The 16,444-nt window shown below is 33.1% G+C and overlaps 1 protein-coding gene and 1 long non-coding RNA gene across 2 annotated transcripts in view; both read right to left on the bottom strand.

The window, feature by feature from the left end:
• The window catches only part of LOC133203387 (uncharacterized), a 52,016-nt gene extending 46,618 nt beyond the window's left edge, over positions 1–5,398 (bottom strand). Inside the window, exons 1-5 of the mRNA XM_061339179.1 lie at positions 5,231–5,398; positions 3,757–3,890; positions 1,610–1,686; positions 618–669; positions 151–339 (exon numbers count right to left, since the gene is read on the bottom strand). Of these exons, the coding sequence (XP_061195163.1) occupies positions 151–339; positions 618–669; positions 1,610–1,686; positions 3,757–3,890; positions 5,231–5,398 (620 nt within the window). The remainder of the gene's footprint in view (positions 1–150; positions 340–617; positions 670–1,609; positions 1,687–3,756; positions 3,891–5,230) is intronic.
• A 4,716-nt stretch (positions 5,399–10,114) lies between these two features.
• On the bottom strand, positions 10,115–15,901 carry LOC133203338 (uncharacterized). The gene is made up of 4 exons (XR_009723398.1): positions 15,843–15,901; positions 12,362–12,430; positions 12,038–12,143; positions 10,115–11,855 (listed from the first exon to the last, which is right to left on the bottom strand). It is a non-coding gene; the product is annotated as an uncharacterized LOC133203338 (long non-coding RNA).
• Positions 15,902–16,444: the final 543 nt, after the last annotated feature.

The raw sequence follows: 16,444 nt of genomic DNA, 5'->3' as shown, positions 1-16,444 counted from the left end.
GTTGGGGGGGGGGGGGTATACTTACTACTTGACTTTCCTGACTAGGCTATCATTGGTGGCGTTACTCTGGGTTACGTTCTCCTCCTGATTGTAGATCTGCTGTTGTAGAGTGGTGTTGGGGGGGGGGGGGGGGGGAGGGGGTATACTTACTACTTGACTTTCCTGACCAGGCTATCATTGGTGGTGTTACTCTGGGTTACGTTCTCCTCCTGATTGTAGATCTGCTGTTGTAGTGTGTCGTTCTCCTCTGTTAACTTACTGTTCTGGAACTGAAGTTCATGGATCTTGTCCAGGTACTGTTGTACCTCTTCGGGAGGGGCACCCATCTGATGCACTCCACTACAGTAGACACAGTAAACACAACAGTGTGAACAAGATTAAAGTTAGCTTCAACTTGTGTTAATTCATTCTTTTAAATACCTTGTGACCTTCAAGAGAAATGCATACAATAAATGACTACATGCCTTTAGAATATTTTTGCCCAATGTTTTCAAGTTCTTTTTGAGACAGCTGAAGTTAACTTTGTCATTAATTCATACCAATGTACTGATTGATCATTATCATTAGTCTTGTTCAAATAACAAAAAAATCAGAACAACAGAGTCGAGTTAGCTTACTATTTTTCCTCCTGTCTGGGATATGATCCTAGGTCTGAACTTCCTGCAGGATCTGCCAAAATAAATAAAACTGCTCATACAGAGTGTTATCCCCACTTAAACAGCGGCAAGATTTACTATCTAAATTATTGTATAAATATGTATACAGCTTTCAACAAGAGAATCTTATTCATATATGCATTAATTTTTTTTATTAAGTTTACTTATTTTCCACTGTCAGCTACTGTAAATCACTTTTTATTCGTGAGAACTTTATTTTCGCTTAATTACGCAAAACAGTATGCTCACAAAAATTTTATTCTTGCGTATATTAGTATTTCTAAAGATTATAAAGAGTAATAACCACAATTAGTGAAAATTTTGTTTCACTAATAAAGAGTTTATTACTATCTCGCGAAAATAAGGTGTCGTGAAAATTTAGTGCTCTAGAGTATATGACACCTGATATATAAAGATACATAGCTTGACTATATGTAAACAAGAATTAAAAAACGGTATGGGGAGGGATGAGGACACTAAACTGAGAATGAGTTGGACTATAAATTCACTTCCCTTTGATAAATAGGGATATTGTAAACACTTTTGAGTGATACACTTGGTAGACAATCAGGTATTTGATAAGTAGACATAATTGCTTCTTGGACAGTTTTGACTGAGCTAGATTGTGAAAATACTCACCTTTTACTGAGTTTGACCGTGAGAACACTCACTTTTCACTAAGAAGTGTGAAGACACTCACATTTGACTGAAATTGACTGTGAGAACACTCACCATCTACTGAGTTTGACTGTGAGAATTCTCACTTTTAACTGAGAAGTGTGAAGACACTCACCTTTGACCGAGCTAGATTGTGAGGACACTCACATTTGACCGAGTTTGACTGTGAGAACACTCACTATTTACGGAGTTTGACTGAGAGAACACTCACTCTTTACCGAATTTGACTGAGAGAACACTCACTTTTAACTGATGAAAAGTGTTAAGACACTTACCTTTGACTGAGCTAGACTGCGAGGACACTCTATTAGATGAGTCTGATAGGAAATCTTCATACTCAGAGCCTCCATCACTATAATAAATGTACATTTTAAAAAAAAAACTTGTAAATAGATCTTAATTATCTATACATTCTGCAAATGTACATTCAATTCTTTTGATAAAGCAAATAAGCCATCTTATCTAAAAAAAAAGTTTTGGCAAAAACAAATCATAAAACACACCAGATATTGCAACAGTCTAGATTATCCTAACTATTTCACACAACAACAAACTATACAAAAATGCCTGAAAGAAAGACCTTGCAGAAAATCCCACCCATACCATTAGTGAGTAGGAGTTTAGGGCAATATTACCTGATGGACTTGCTGGATTTGCTGGACGTGGTAGTAGTACTAGTAGTACTAACAGTACTAGTGCTACTCATCATTGATGGTAGTCGGACAACAAACGAGTCAGTCAGACTCGACTGAAACTGACTCTTCTTACGACTCTGTAGTGAAAATAAACGGAACTTCTGTCGTCTCTGATTGGCATCCATAATTGGTTTAAACGATGCACAGGCTTATCACATTCAAAGATTTTTGAAAAAATAATATATGTTATCTCAAGGTAGAGATTTCACCAAATTTCAAACACAAAATATGTCTTTTAGGCAACTCCACTGTTACTTGTTTAGCCAAATAAATTATCCATATATATCCTAAAACCACTGCACATGTGAGTAACAGAATCTCTGAGACACGTCTCTTCTTGTCTTCTATATATTGTAAATATACAAGGAAAAAAAAAAATCACCGTCTCGTGTTCAAAATAAATAACATGGCATGTGATAATTTATATTACTCTGAAAAGGTCACGTTTCCATCGTAAAGATTCAGAAAGTGTTAATTTAATGAACCTAAACACTTCACATGTCTACAAACAAATTATTCATTAAATTTTCCATATTAATTGTCTTTGATCATGATGCTCTCTACAGAAGCACACACAATTTGTACAGGTTTTAGAGTTTCACAACGTTTTTACACAAATAAATATGGCGATTGTGCTCTATCAAATTGCACATGACTTCATTTTCCTTTTAATTACATCAATCTTTGTAAAATCCAAATTTCTTTGCCGACTAAAATATGCACACTGATGTAGATTTGCTGTAAACGGAAGCTTAGACAAGTGGCTTGAATAATTAATGCACAGCATCAATTTCATCAATAAAAGGTGTGTATATTAGCTAAACTAGATCAAAAGCCTACAACCTGTCTCTGTTTATCTTCTTGTTCAGTTTTCAGACCTTATAGTTATACATTTCTATAGTTTTCTTTGTAGACCTGCATTGTTTAATAGAAAACATCTCTCTCTTTATTTTAAATAATCATTGATTACAATTTGTCACTGTAAAATTAACTGTATCACATGCAAATAAAAATTTGATGCATAAGAGGCTTTCAAAGATGACTTGAACATGCAATGCCAGCCTGAAGCGCCAATATCAAGGTACGGACCTCAGAGATAAGTTTTATTAGCTATTCTATTTCTAAGATCATTAAAACATTTTCAACAAAGGTTAAGTTATACTTAAGGGTGTGCTGAAAAGTCATATTTAATATCATCTACCGTATTCTGTTTCTAAGATCACCAAGAGTTTTGTTAAACATAGGGGTGTAATGACAAATGAATGTGCATGTCCACTGACATATTTTAGGAAATTTTTTTTAAAAAATCAGTCTTAGAATGAAAGATAATCAAGCATATCAAACTGTTTACTGATTCTTTTTATCTTATCTAATTTCACTCATGATTTGATCATGCAACTCAAATGATTAAACATTTATTAGATTTTTACAACTGTAGCATAAATTGCTAGTGATTTATAAATTATAAATGAAAATATCAGTAAAATACAAACAAATATATCAGAGATATATATATAGAGATAACTCTAAAACTTTACATTTTTTTTCCACAACTTTGATTTACCCAAGACCTTAAATACATCCAATAAGAAATTCCCTCAAACCAAATTACACACAACACACTTGTAAAGATAAAAGAGAGAGAGAGAGAGAGAAAGACCAAACCAAAATACACAAAACTTGGTCAGGATAAGACAGAGAGAAGAAAGAGAATGATCATGTTTCACCTTGAATCTCTTGATCCGACCTGTAGTTGTTTAATCCACTGCCACATGATCTGTCGGTACTGCTCCAGGGTCAGACGAGGGTTATTTCCCCCTGGGTCTGCCAGCCTTACAAGGATTGATAAATCCTCTTCATTCTATCAGCAAGTGAAAAAAATTACTGCTTTGTGAAATTATACATGTATTGTACAAGGAGGACCTAATTAACTTTTTTTTCAGTGTAGTGAAGAGATTACCTTTTCGTTGGTCCTGAGGCTTGTAATTTAATCAAACAATGAGTTAAATATGTAAATAAAATGCATCACCCCTGCATGCTTGATCCAGGTGGATTTAAAGTAATGTGGAATTATCATGCTACAAACAAACTAAACATAATAATAATTGAATTAAATGGAAAAAAACCTAGGTTGCAAGAAAAATTCATGAAAATCTATTGGGGGGGGCTTAAAAATTGCTGAGAACAGAAACATAACCATAACGGAGATTTGTGACTCTGCCATTTACATTAATTAGCTAAACTATTAACATTTTATTTACAAAAATATGTGATGTTCCAGCCTTATTTAAAAAAAAATTACTCTTTATTGGTTGTGTTTTTCGATCTAATGTTTTATTAACATTAAGTCAATAATATATGGGTGTATGATTTGTTAAGTTTTAAAATTATATATATTTTAATTTTTAAAAGCAAACCAGTCAAATAGAAGAGGTCAATGATCGAAAGACAGATGAGGCCAACCACATGTCAATTGTTATTACAGATTCTTCCTTTGTTGTTGTATATCACTTACAAAAATATAACATTCTGAATTATTTTTTGGTATAATTATAAAAAGGTTCTACATCAATATCTTTGATAATTAATTTTATAGATTTGAAAAAAGTAAAAGATATAGTTTGGGCCTAAAAGAAATGTTGAGATTTCAAACAGTAGTGAATCTATGTTATCTATATCTCTGCTGACAGACAGACAAACAGATCAAAACAATAAACTAACAAAACTTTGTAGTATTACATGGCAAAGGAGTAGTACTGTAGAAAGTGCACTTAATTTCTCCTCTACATTTTCCACAAGGATTTTCCACTGCCCCGTGTAGGGCCAAATATAGGCCCCATTCCAAATAGCAAAATCCCTCCCTTCTTTCCCAAAAATGAACCCACAAAGATAACATGATCAAAGCTCTGGTAAAAAAAAAAAAAAAAAAAAAAAAACATGGCCAGATTTGGAAATCTAAATGAAATGGACCAAATTTTAAGAAACTTGGCTAAAACTTGATTATAATTGATCTATTCTCTGATTTACAGTTCTGAATAATTAAGTAAAAGATTAATTTTATTAATCATAAGTGTTTTATTTCTTGAAAAACATGCAAAAAAATTTCCCAATAAGTGATGAAATGTTGTGAAATTCCCAATTCCAAGGGCCTGGGCCCCATTCCCAAAATGGAGTGGAAAATCCCTGTTCCAACCTACGTACTTCACCAAAACTGGTATGGATTCTCAGATACTCGATGATGCTTGACACAGGGACTAATCCAGTTTCCTCGACATCACTGGTCCGGAACAGAATGTCCACATGGTCTCTGATGTCCTGCTCCGTAAATCCAGACTCGTCAGACGAAAATGTTTCTTCATCCCTGTCCATTCTAGGGAAAGAAATAAACATTTTCTACCAAATACTTATAATGCAACCAAATATAATCAAAGATTACATTATAATCATGTTTGACACACTTCAAGAATTATAATTTTATAAATTCTGTATTTGTTGTTAATTCATGTTCTTTATACATGTTATAATTGTTACAAGGATTGTTTTAATGATGTCACAACCAGTATGAATAATACAAAAATACCTCTCTCTCTTTCTAATATTTGAATATTTTTTCTTATGTACAAATACATACGAAAAATGAATGAATAATGTTTCCTGACAGATCTATAGATTATCTAACTGTATGCAGCGCTAAGGTCGTGTTTACATAAAATTTTACCAGTTTATATTACAGGTTTACTCACTTTACCTTCGGTGTAGATATTGAAGCATCTACATACTCTGGGGAATACAGTTAAATTGATAAAACTCCATACTCAGAATGAATTCAAATGCTGCCTTAAACATTCAAATTCAATGAAAAAAAGGAATCAACTTTGAAGTTCAACGCAGACGACCTCGTATTTCGCGCTCCGTGTCAGAGAACTGATGAAGGCCGATCCCGATCAATTTTTTTTTAGCTCAACTGAGCTGAATTTTCTGATCACCTGTTATCCAGCGTCCGTCCGTATAGCTGTCTGACTACTGCCCAGTCTGGGTCGACCCCGTCTGTCTGTCCGTCGATCTGTAAACTTTTCAGATTTTCGACTTTTTCTCAGGAATCACTGGTCCAATTTTAAACAAAGTTGGCACAAAGCATCCTTGGGTAAAGGGGAATTCATATAAATTTGAGGGTCAAGCCCCCTTCTAAGGGTAGATATTCAATAAAAGGCAAAAATGGGTTGAGGTCATTAAAAATTCCTCTTCTAAAGAAACTTATGTAAGATACTGTTTTAACTCTTAAACACATAAAAATAAATTGCACTAAAAAAAAATAATTTGCCACTGGCTGTATTTGATCCGGGGACCTCTGGATTGTTAAGCGGGTGCTTACCCACATGACCATTCACACCTTGCATAAAATGTCCTTTTAATTAATACTTATATAGATATATGTTTCATTTAAAATTTTCAGAATCTTAGATCAGCAATAATTTTGAATGATAGAAACTAGTTTATTAGGAATATTACTATAGTATTAAATTGATAAAAAGTGATTATATATATATATATATATTTTTTTTTTTTTTTTTCCAAAATATAGAGTTCTTTGTCTAACATACTTCCTGTAATTATCTGAAGCCATATTTGCTTTGTTCGATCTAAAGAAAAATACATAGAAGATCTCTTGGACTGTTCTGCAATGTAAGTGATATTGTGGCATAAAATGTTTTATTTCTATATGTATAACAATGCAGTGTATGTGATAATATGAAATATTTTAATTATTCTGATATTTTTATTGGGTTATAATTCATTCATTGTTTATGTAACAATACCAAGTCAAACAATTCAGTTATTATAATGTTTCTATTACAATCATTTCTCAAAGAGATAAATCATGAATATACAGAAGTAATTCAAGATTTTCAAAGTATATAAAATAATTCCAAATACAGAACTTTTATAACCAAGGTTATTTCTTTTATACTGAAACCTTTACACTTGATAAATAGTAAATATGATGTCATTATTGATGACAGGTTGATGTGAACCTAATTGGGTTACTCGTTGGCTCAATTACAACGTACACCTCCTGTTCAAATCCTTACTTAGGGTATGTGACAATCATAATATTTTATTTTTATGTCCATATTATATTAAATGATATTTATCATTATTATGGTACATAATGAAAAGTAATATATATAGGTATCACATATGTTGAATATCATGAAATTATTTATCTGTTTCATTTATTATATTCAACTGATATAACTGTGTAATAAGGATATAAATTTTAGAAATAAGACAGAAAAAGTATTAGTATCTTTTTTACTGTGAACTGTCTTATACTGCATTAACTGTCATTGTATTTATATATTTATATATTATTGTAGAGCGGTACCTTTAAAAGAAGTTTTTTAATAAATGATTGAAACCTCATAAAATCCTGGTTACACTTATTTGGAAGCATCCTGAAGTACATGCATGTATTGTGGATTCTAAATAGTTCAAATTATGGCGTCAGGGGCAAGAAAAGTTGAAACTTCCTTAAGTAGTGTAGATTCTAAATTGTTCAAACCAGGGCCCTGGGGGTAGAGTGGACCGGGGCCACAACAGGGTATCAATTTTTTACATTGCCCTCTGGTCTCTATTTTTCAACCCCCCCCCCCCCCCCCCATGGCCATTTGAATGCAGTATAACTTGGTAAATATTACATGACGTATCATCTATGAAGACTAATTTTAAAATATTTAAGCGATTCAAACGTATAAGGTTTCTATTTATCATTATATATACTGCACGAGTCCCAAGGAGGAGGGATTGTGTCCGTTTCAATATTCTATGTACAGATCGAACAAAATCCTGATTGATTCTGGTGTAAACTTGTTTGTTTGTTGTTTAATGTCCCTCTCGAGAATTTTTCACTCATCCGGAGACGCCACCACTTGCCGCGATGGAGAGCTGCAAATTTTGGCCTATACGCGGCATTCAGGGCCATTAAGCAGAGAGGGATCTTTTTCGTGCCAGCACCTACTGCGAGACATATATACGGCCTCATCCGAAGGACCGGTCTCCACGTCCCACAGTGGGATTCGAACCCGCGACGTATGGATCAAGGGGAGTCCTAATTAAGTATGTTAAAATAGTTTATATTTTATTATCTGAAAAAAAAGCTTATGAGCTCGCGAAAATAAACATACTAATTATTTAGCTTTTTTCACTGCCTGTTAATACATGTATGAGAGAGAGAGAGAGAGACTTACCATTATCATTTGTTCATCTCTATGCACATGCTCCTTTAATGTTCTTCTTGTAAATGCATGAGCAAAGGATCATCTAACAAATCATTAATGTAACAATAATGCTACTCCCCGGACATCATTTTAACTGTATTTGAATTAATTGACAGCTATTGTGGTATATGAGTTTAGACGCTGATCGATAGCTGTTCGATTTACTAACGATAATACATTGAGATCGCTACCTGCAGTGTTTTTTTAGTGTCCCTATGAATATAATTTATTGATTTGAGACTGAAAAAAATGTAACCGAATTGCTGGATAAAGTCTACATGTGAAGAGATGAATTGTGTGGTGAGAGCATACTAAAGAGAGTTTATAATTGTAGATAGTTTATAATTTTAGATACTTTGACACTGATAGATATACCTAGCTGGAAAGATTGGATTATAGTGGTCATTTCACTCCCATCCAACTCCTGTGTCGCTTTCCCATGAAGTACGAACATCAGAGAGAGAGAGAGAGAGAGAGAGAGAGAACGTTTACGCTCGCCCTACCGCGCAAAAAAAATTAAAAGGTATATTATTACGAAAATCGCTGAATATAGTCCCATGCTTTTAAGTGCTGATATTATTTTTAGTAGTCCAGTCCACGGGTCTGCATGGTTTATGAAAAAGGATTCTTACATTACTGAGATCGATACATCTGGCCTAAAGGATTATAATACCACTCAGGCACGTACTGTGTGTGTGTGTGTGTGTGTGTGTTGGGGGGGGGGGGTCCATCATAATCTTTTACTGATAATTTAGGATGAAAATGCACTTTGTAAGGCCATTTGCGACCCCACACCCTTTTGTTTTTGCTGCAAATCCTCCTATGTCAATGTAGTTTTAAAAAATATCATGTCGAATTTAAGAAGTTGGAACCCCCAACCCCTCACCGAAACGAAATAGGATTTTGGAGTTTGCATAGACTTTTTTTTTTTAATTCTCAAATATTTTCCCCACCCAACCCCACACTTTGAAAAAGGATGCAATGTTGGTGGCATCTGAACTGCATGCACCAGGACAATGATGTACGTACTACATGCCGTACCCCTGTATGTACATGCTACACAAATATGAATGAATGCAACTTTTTAAAATTATAATCAGACATTTTGTTTTTAATTTGAAAATACTGAGAACCTCAAAGTATTCGTTCAAACTTACTGTCAAATATAGTTGCTTCCGGAACACATTTGTCCCGAGTCAGTAAAATTATATAATTATAATGAGTCTGTTGGATCTCAAAATGAAAACTAAGGACAAATCATACAAACTTTTACCAAAAAAACCTTTGAACATAATTGAACATAACAACTAAAGCCGTGTTTATGTAAGTAAAATTAATAAGTTTAACCGCATATATTTTAATTTTTCATTCAAAGTTTCACAATAATGTAATTTAAAGTGACAAAAAGTTGTATATACACTAGACAAAATTGCTAACGCACCACTTGTTATTCTTATTTGTGAATTGAACATTTGCCCGATCGGTAATAGTATATATATATAATATGCCATCTTTTCCAAGACAGTGGGATTGACAAATGTCTTGGTATCATGACAAGACCCTTAAGTATGGCTCCGTGTAAAAATCATGCAGGGGGTGATACATGGGGGGTTTCAGAATTTTTTCAAACTTTGCATGTTGGTAGGGTATGCTAAGATACTACAAAAAATAAAATGATTTTTTATCAATTCTGTGTCTGGTTGCCATGGCAACAGTTAAACTGTTTTCGGTAAAATATGGCTGAAATTTCCTCTAAAAATAGGCAAAAATATCAATATTTCATATGAAATTAAAAGAAAATCAGACAATAAATCACATTTTTGTTTATTTCTCATTCAAATACAGCTCAAATAGTAACTTTTCATAATTAATCAAAATATTTCCATGTCCAGTAAAATGTTCTAATTTTAAGCTGAAAAGGGGAGATAATCCATATTGGAAAAAACAGCAAAATATCAATTTTTTGAGGATTTTCAGCTATCAAAAAATTAAAAAACCCTACGGCCAAACCAAAAGGCCATGCTAGTTTCATAGACACCATACCCTAAAGAAAATAAAATAATTAAAACATTTTTGTGCAAATGATTATTATTTTCCAAAATGATTGACGAGTTTCATTCAAAAAATGGCAATTTCCCTTTTTTTGTCACAGTCCAATATATGCCATATATGTATGCATGTAAAAGGAAATTGACATTTCAACACAATTTCTTTACATTTCCAAACTCAAATACAACACAATTATTTACTTATCTTAATTAATCTAAATATTTTCATGACCTGTAAGATGTTCCAATTTTAAGCTGAAAAGGGAGATAATCCATATTGACAAAAACAGCAAAATATCAATTTTTTGAGGATTTTCAGCTATCAAAAAATTAAAAAACCCAACAGCCAAACCAAAAGGTCATGCTAATTTCATAGACACCATACCCTATAGCAAATAAAATAATAAAAACATTTTTGCGCAAATGATTATTATTTTCCCAAAACGATTGATGAGTTTCATATAAAAAATGGCAATTTCCCTTTTTTTGTCACAGTACAATAACTATGCCCTATACACATATCATGAATATATACCAGGTATGCATGTAAGAATAAATTGACATTTCAAAAAAATTTTCTCAATTTTCTAATTTGAAATACAACACAATTTTACTTTTCATTTAATCAAAATATTTTCATGACCAGTAAAATGTTCTAATTTTAAGCTGAAAAGGGAGATAATCCATATTTACAAAAACAGTATCATATCCCATTTTTGAGGGTTTTTTTCAGCCTATAAGTTTTTTTTAAAGTCCAACAGCCAATGCAAATCAAAAGGTCACGCTTGTTTCGCACACACCATACCCTATGGGTATGATACATCGGGTATTATACAAAAATTGAAATTGCATTTATTTATTTATTTTAGGGGGGGGGGTGTTAATATATTGATCCAACAACCATCGAGGGACAATATTTACTTCCTTCTTTAGGATCGGTGAATGCATACATTTAGGCAAGCCAAACCATTGTAATGACCTCAAAAACAGAAATAATTGTATAATATACAACTTGACTTTTATTTTAATGATAATATGAAAATCATTTTATGTTTCCCTCTTGGTTACACCTTTCAATATACACCACAAGAATTTTGGTCGAATTTTAACTGCATGCAATTACATGTATTAATTAAATGAATGATGTTTTTTACACATCATTACCAAGTCATCTGCTTCTTTTCCATTCAATTTTACCAGTTTATCCCACATCAAAATTATTAATTACTGGTACATGTATCAAAATCATTAATTGATAGATGTAAACAAAATTTTAATAGTTTACATCTTTTAAGATGAAATAATGCTGAACAAAATATCAGTAATCTCCGATGCTTCTCTTTTGTAGTAACTGACTGTCCTTTGTTTATTTATGAGTCTCTTCTAGTGAAATATAAAACTGTAACCTAAAGGTGCTGAAGATCCATGAGAGATGAAGGTCCATGCCTGATTATCTTTATCCAAGTACCAGCATTCTTTGAACTCTAATCTTTGTTATTCCTAAAATAATAGTTACATATAATTATCATTTACCAAATTAAAACTCATTGTTCTACATTGATTTAAAGGTATTAAAGGGTTTTTTTAAATTTATAAATTACATGGAATCTCAAGTTTATGTAATGCAGTAATTTCATGTAAAATCTCAAATGGTTGCATGTGCATGGCATGTGGTCCCCCACCTTTGGAGTCTTATTAGTTGGTGGTGTGCAATGATGTTTTTCTTGCTGTCTCAAAAATACTGTCAGCTTTTCCTTCATAACCATGATGCAAACCATCTTGCGCATTCTGTGAAAATGATATAGGGTTTCATTTCAAAAGTATATAATTCAAATTACTACCGGTAACTTATGAAATATGTAAAATATCTTTACCATATTTTCTATCATTTATGTCTCAGGTTTTAACCATATTACAATTTAAACTGTAACCAGTTATGAATTCTATAATCTTGCTACTGATTAAATTAAAACTACAAAATGAAATACCCGGTACTCTCACAGTACCTGTTATAAAACACTTTTGGGTCTTCCCTTTTCATTCTATCTCTTCAGTCAAACAAGTTCTTGATCATTCTGAAAAACAACAAGGAACATTTTTCATCTAGATTTATATGCAATATGACATACAGAGAGAGAGAGAGATTAGGTATAAAGACAACTAAATATACCTATTTAACAACCCTAAATTAAATTTACCTGGTGATTCCAAAGCACAGTACACTGTTTTCCAAATACACTAGCCTGATTAAAAATGTTGGGCCAGTAAAAATGTAAGTCAGCAATAACTTGACAAGACTAATAGAATTTTCAGTGATATATCTTTTACAAATTATACCATCAGTAATGTTAAAAAATGTGCATAAACAGCCTTGTCTGAAAAATTATATATTTATTAAATAAATCAAGCTTTTTGGTGGTTTTTATATCTTGGTTGATTTTTTTTTCTGTCCATACTTGATTTTGTTATTTAGTTATCATTTCTGACTAGTGCCATGTTGACATGGGTAGAGCAAACAAGAGGCCCATTGGCCACAATGCTCACCTGAGTCAATATCTTCATCAGCAGATTTTTCTAATATATATTCATATGTAAAACTTTGATCCCCATTGCGGTCCTACCCTATCCCAGGGGTTCATGATTTCAACAGATTTGAATCTACACTACTTGAGGATTCTTCAATATATACATGTATCTGTACGACTAATCATGGCTTTGCTGTTCTTAAAAAGAAGAATTATCACTATCTAGTGTGAAACTTTGATCCCCCATTGTGGCCCTATACTACCAGTATGTCTAGTTCTTGAGAAGAAGATTTCTAAAGATTGTTACCTAGTATCTACATTTTTAAAGCCCCATGCTACCGCTACTTTTCACAAAAGTTTCAACCCTTTTGGCCCAGTTTTTCATGAGAAAAAGATTGATAAAGTTTTTTACATATATATTTCTATATGTAACTTTGATTGCTTATTGCAGCCAATTCATATCCCTTGGGGTCATGATCCGAGCAAACTTCCCACTACATTATGTAATAAAGCTTTCACATAAGTTTCATCTTTTCTGTTCCAGTGGTTCTTGAGAGGAAGATTTTTGAAAGATTCATTAAATTTTAACTAATTTTTAATTATCTCCCCTTGAAAGAGGGCAAGGCTCTTCATTTGAACAACACTGAATCTCCTTCATCCAAGGATGCTTTGTGGCAAATATGGTTGAAATTTGCCATGCAGTTCTGGAAGAAGATGAAAATGTGAAAAGTTTTAAACAAAGATGACAATGACACCTGGAACAACAACAGACAATTGACAAAGTGTGATCAGAAAAGCTTACTGCAGCCTTTGGCTCCGGTGAGCTAAAAAATCAAAACCTATCACATAAAGCATATACTTCTTTTAATTAGTAAAATTTACATGTTCATTTTCAATTTGAATTACCATAAACCTGGGGCCTAAAATAAAAATTAATTTGTTTGCAGTTGCCTACCCATGCACTGAAAATGCACCCGACCCAAACTTTTTTTTTCAGCCATTTTGTATTACCGGTATTATTTTTTGTTAAGTTTCAGTTTTTCAGGATATTGAAAATGTTCTATTTTTTATTTTTGTTTTTATCAAGTGAAGCTTATTTATGTTAAGTAAGCCTTGAAGTATGAATATCTCTATAATTTGTTATCTAATAAAAGTCTGAAAAATAACTTATTTTTAAAAAAAAAAAAAAAAAACCTACGTATCCACTCTAAAAATTATAGGTTGGCAACTGCAAACAAAGAATTTTTTAAGCTAATGGCCCGGGCCTTCCCACTGAATCCCTTAAATTTGGGTCACGTTAAATAATGGTTGTTGTATGGGACATGTATTGATTAATGATGAGAGCACAGACAATGTTCCATACTTATATGATGATAAAATGTTCTATTGTTAAGATGATATTCTCCTACAGACCCGGTTTAATGAAAGAATGTGTATTAGCGTTATGTAGCAAAACAAACCGGGCAATAAGTATTATTTAGAGAATGAGACGGGTTCTGTATCGTAGATACAAATTTGGGGGTGGACGAGTGCATAGCACTAGTCTCCGCCCCCAGATTTGTATCTACGATACAGAACCTGTCGAGTTCTCTAAATGATTTGTGACATGATCAATCAAGAAAAAGCACCGCCCACTTTATAGCTGTGCAGCATTCAAACTACTGCCAGTGTTTGTTTGTTCTCTCTGTAGATGAGGCCTTGATGGGGAGTATGCCTCCGCAGTAGATATATATTTCCATGGACAATGTAAGATTTAGTCAGATTAGTTTTGAAAACGGGGGAGACGTTGTCTTAATTGATAAGATGGAGACTGATCCTAATTTATTTCAGGGGTCTTAAAATCTCAGTTTAACTAGATACACATGCAGGCGATACAAACAGTTCTTCAATGAACTTTGATGTCACAAATTTTTATTTTCTTATTGAAATGCGACATTAAATTTAAAAACGAAGAGAAAGAGATGTGCAGCAGTCGTCAGCGATAAGAATTTAAGATGAAATGTTAAAAAAAAATGCTCAAAATGGACTTGAATGAGTTTGCACGAGAAGAGTGGAAAATGCGGGGGGGGGGGGGGGGGGGGGGGGTGACTGTGCGAAGTTCACATAATGTATGCTGCACCCGTGAACCCATTGGCTTAACTATTTTGGAGGGGACCCCAAAAAAGCAGGGAAAGCAAACAGGTTTTCAGAAATTTATTAAACATAGGATGCTTTCCATAACTGCGAATTTTCCTTTTTGTTTGGATCGAAATAACGTGTAGATTCTGTGTGGAATAATTTTTTAAAAATTGAGAAATTTTGATATTTTACATTGCTAGGGATATATTTCTCCAAATTTTATAATAAGATACAACTCAGCATTTACGGTACTATTTGTACTTGCTTTTGATAAATTGAATCAGATTTATTTTTAGACTGTGCTGTATTTTAGATACAGAATAGTTGGCTAATACAAAACACTGAGCTATCGTGTCATAACTAACTCTGGTCAATGCATTTACTCTGAATAATTCAGAGATTTCTGACTGTCAACATGGCATGTAAATTTGAATCGTGTAAAAAAACCTTGACAAAAAGTGTTGAACTCTTACATTATATGGATTAATTTTTGGGGGTGAAAGGTATCCCTGTGACAAAAAAAGGTTAACTTTGTTATTATTAACTTGACGCTTATTTTTCAATGCAATTTCATTTATTTCCTCCAAAATCATTTCAGAGTGTTTCCACCATTTTCTGCCACATTGCGAGAATATGGAAGGCATTCTAACTGTGGTCAGGGCCTGTCCCAAGACACAGTAACATTATTCAAACATATATATGTGTAAGATGTCATTTTTTTCAAAATGGACATGATATTGATATATGTAGGAACTGGCCATCCCCAACAATTTTCCAAATACATACTTTACTGTATAAAATATCAATAACCATACATAAGAAGTAAATTTAAATTAAATCCTACCTATCAAGCTGTTCAAACAGCTGTCCAAATGTACCGGTGGCGCCGGTACATTATCTTCCCCAAGTTGAGTATGCTGACACAGTCGGACTGCAACTCCTCTCTGAGGGCTTACTCTTGGATTCTGGTGGATTAACTTAGAAGCTAAACTTCCGACATAGACCATACTGATGTCAGTAATAAGGAAAATTGCTGATACCCTTATCAACACGATGACAGTAATATTCCCAAGCTACACTTTTTCGTTTCACGGATTTTTTTTCCTCTTAATTTACACGAGCTCCATGTCCAATCTGTTCTTGTAAATTCCTTTCAATCATTTTTACTCAATTCACACAGATATTTGCAATGAACACCACATGATGCATCAAAATAACTTTGCAGAGTACAGCTTTTCATGGAGGCCGCCATTTTTTTTACTACCGCCACCTATATAAATTTCCTAAGGGAGATAACTCATACGAAGAATCTTCACAAATTCCAGATTTTTAACACCCTGTATCTTTTCAATCCTTTGTTTGCACAAAAATATTAGAGTAAATTTAATTTACACTTTCTATTTTCACTGTAATTATGTGTTTAGATTTTATACATCTTCTTGGGTT

This window comes from Saccostrea echinata, unplaced genomic scaffold (assembly GCF_033153115.1).
Source record: "Saccostrea echinata isolate AGI-Se365-2 ecotype Australia unplaced genomic scaffold, CSIRO_AGI_Sech_v1 ptg000050l, whole genome shotgun sequence".
NCBI lineage: Eukaryota > Metazoa > Mollusca > Bivalvia > Ostreida > Ostreidae > Saccostrea > Saccostrea echinata.
Note: the sequence above shows the minus strand (reverse complement) of the source record. Positions and strands in the feature narration are given on the sequence as shown.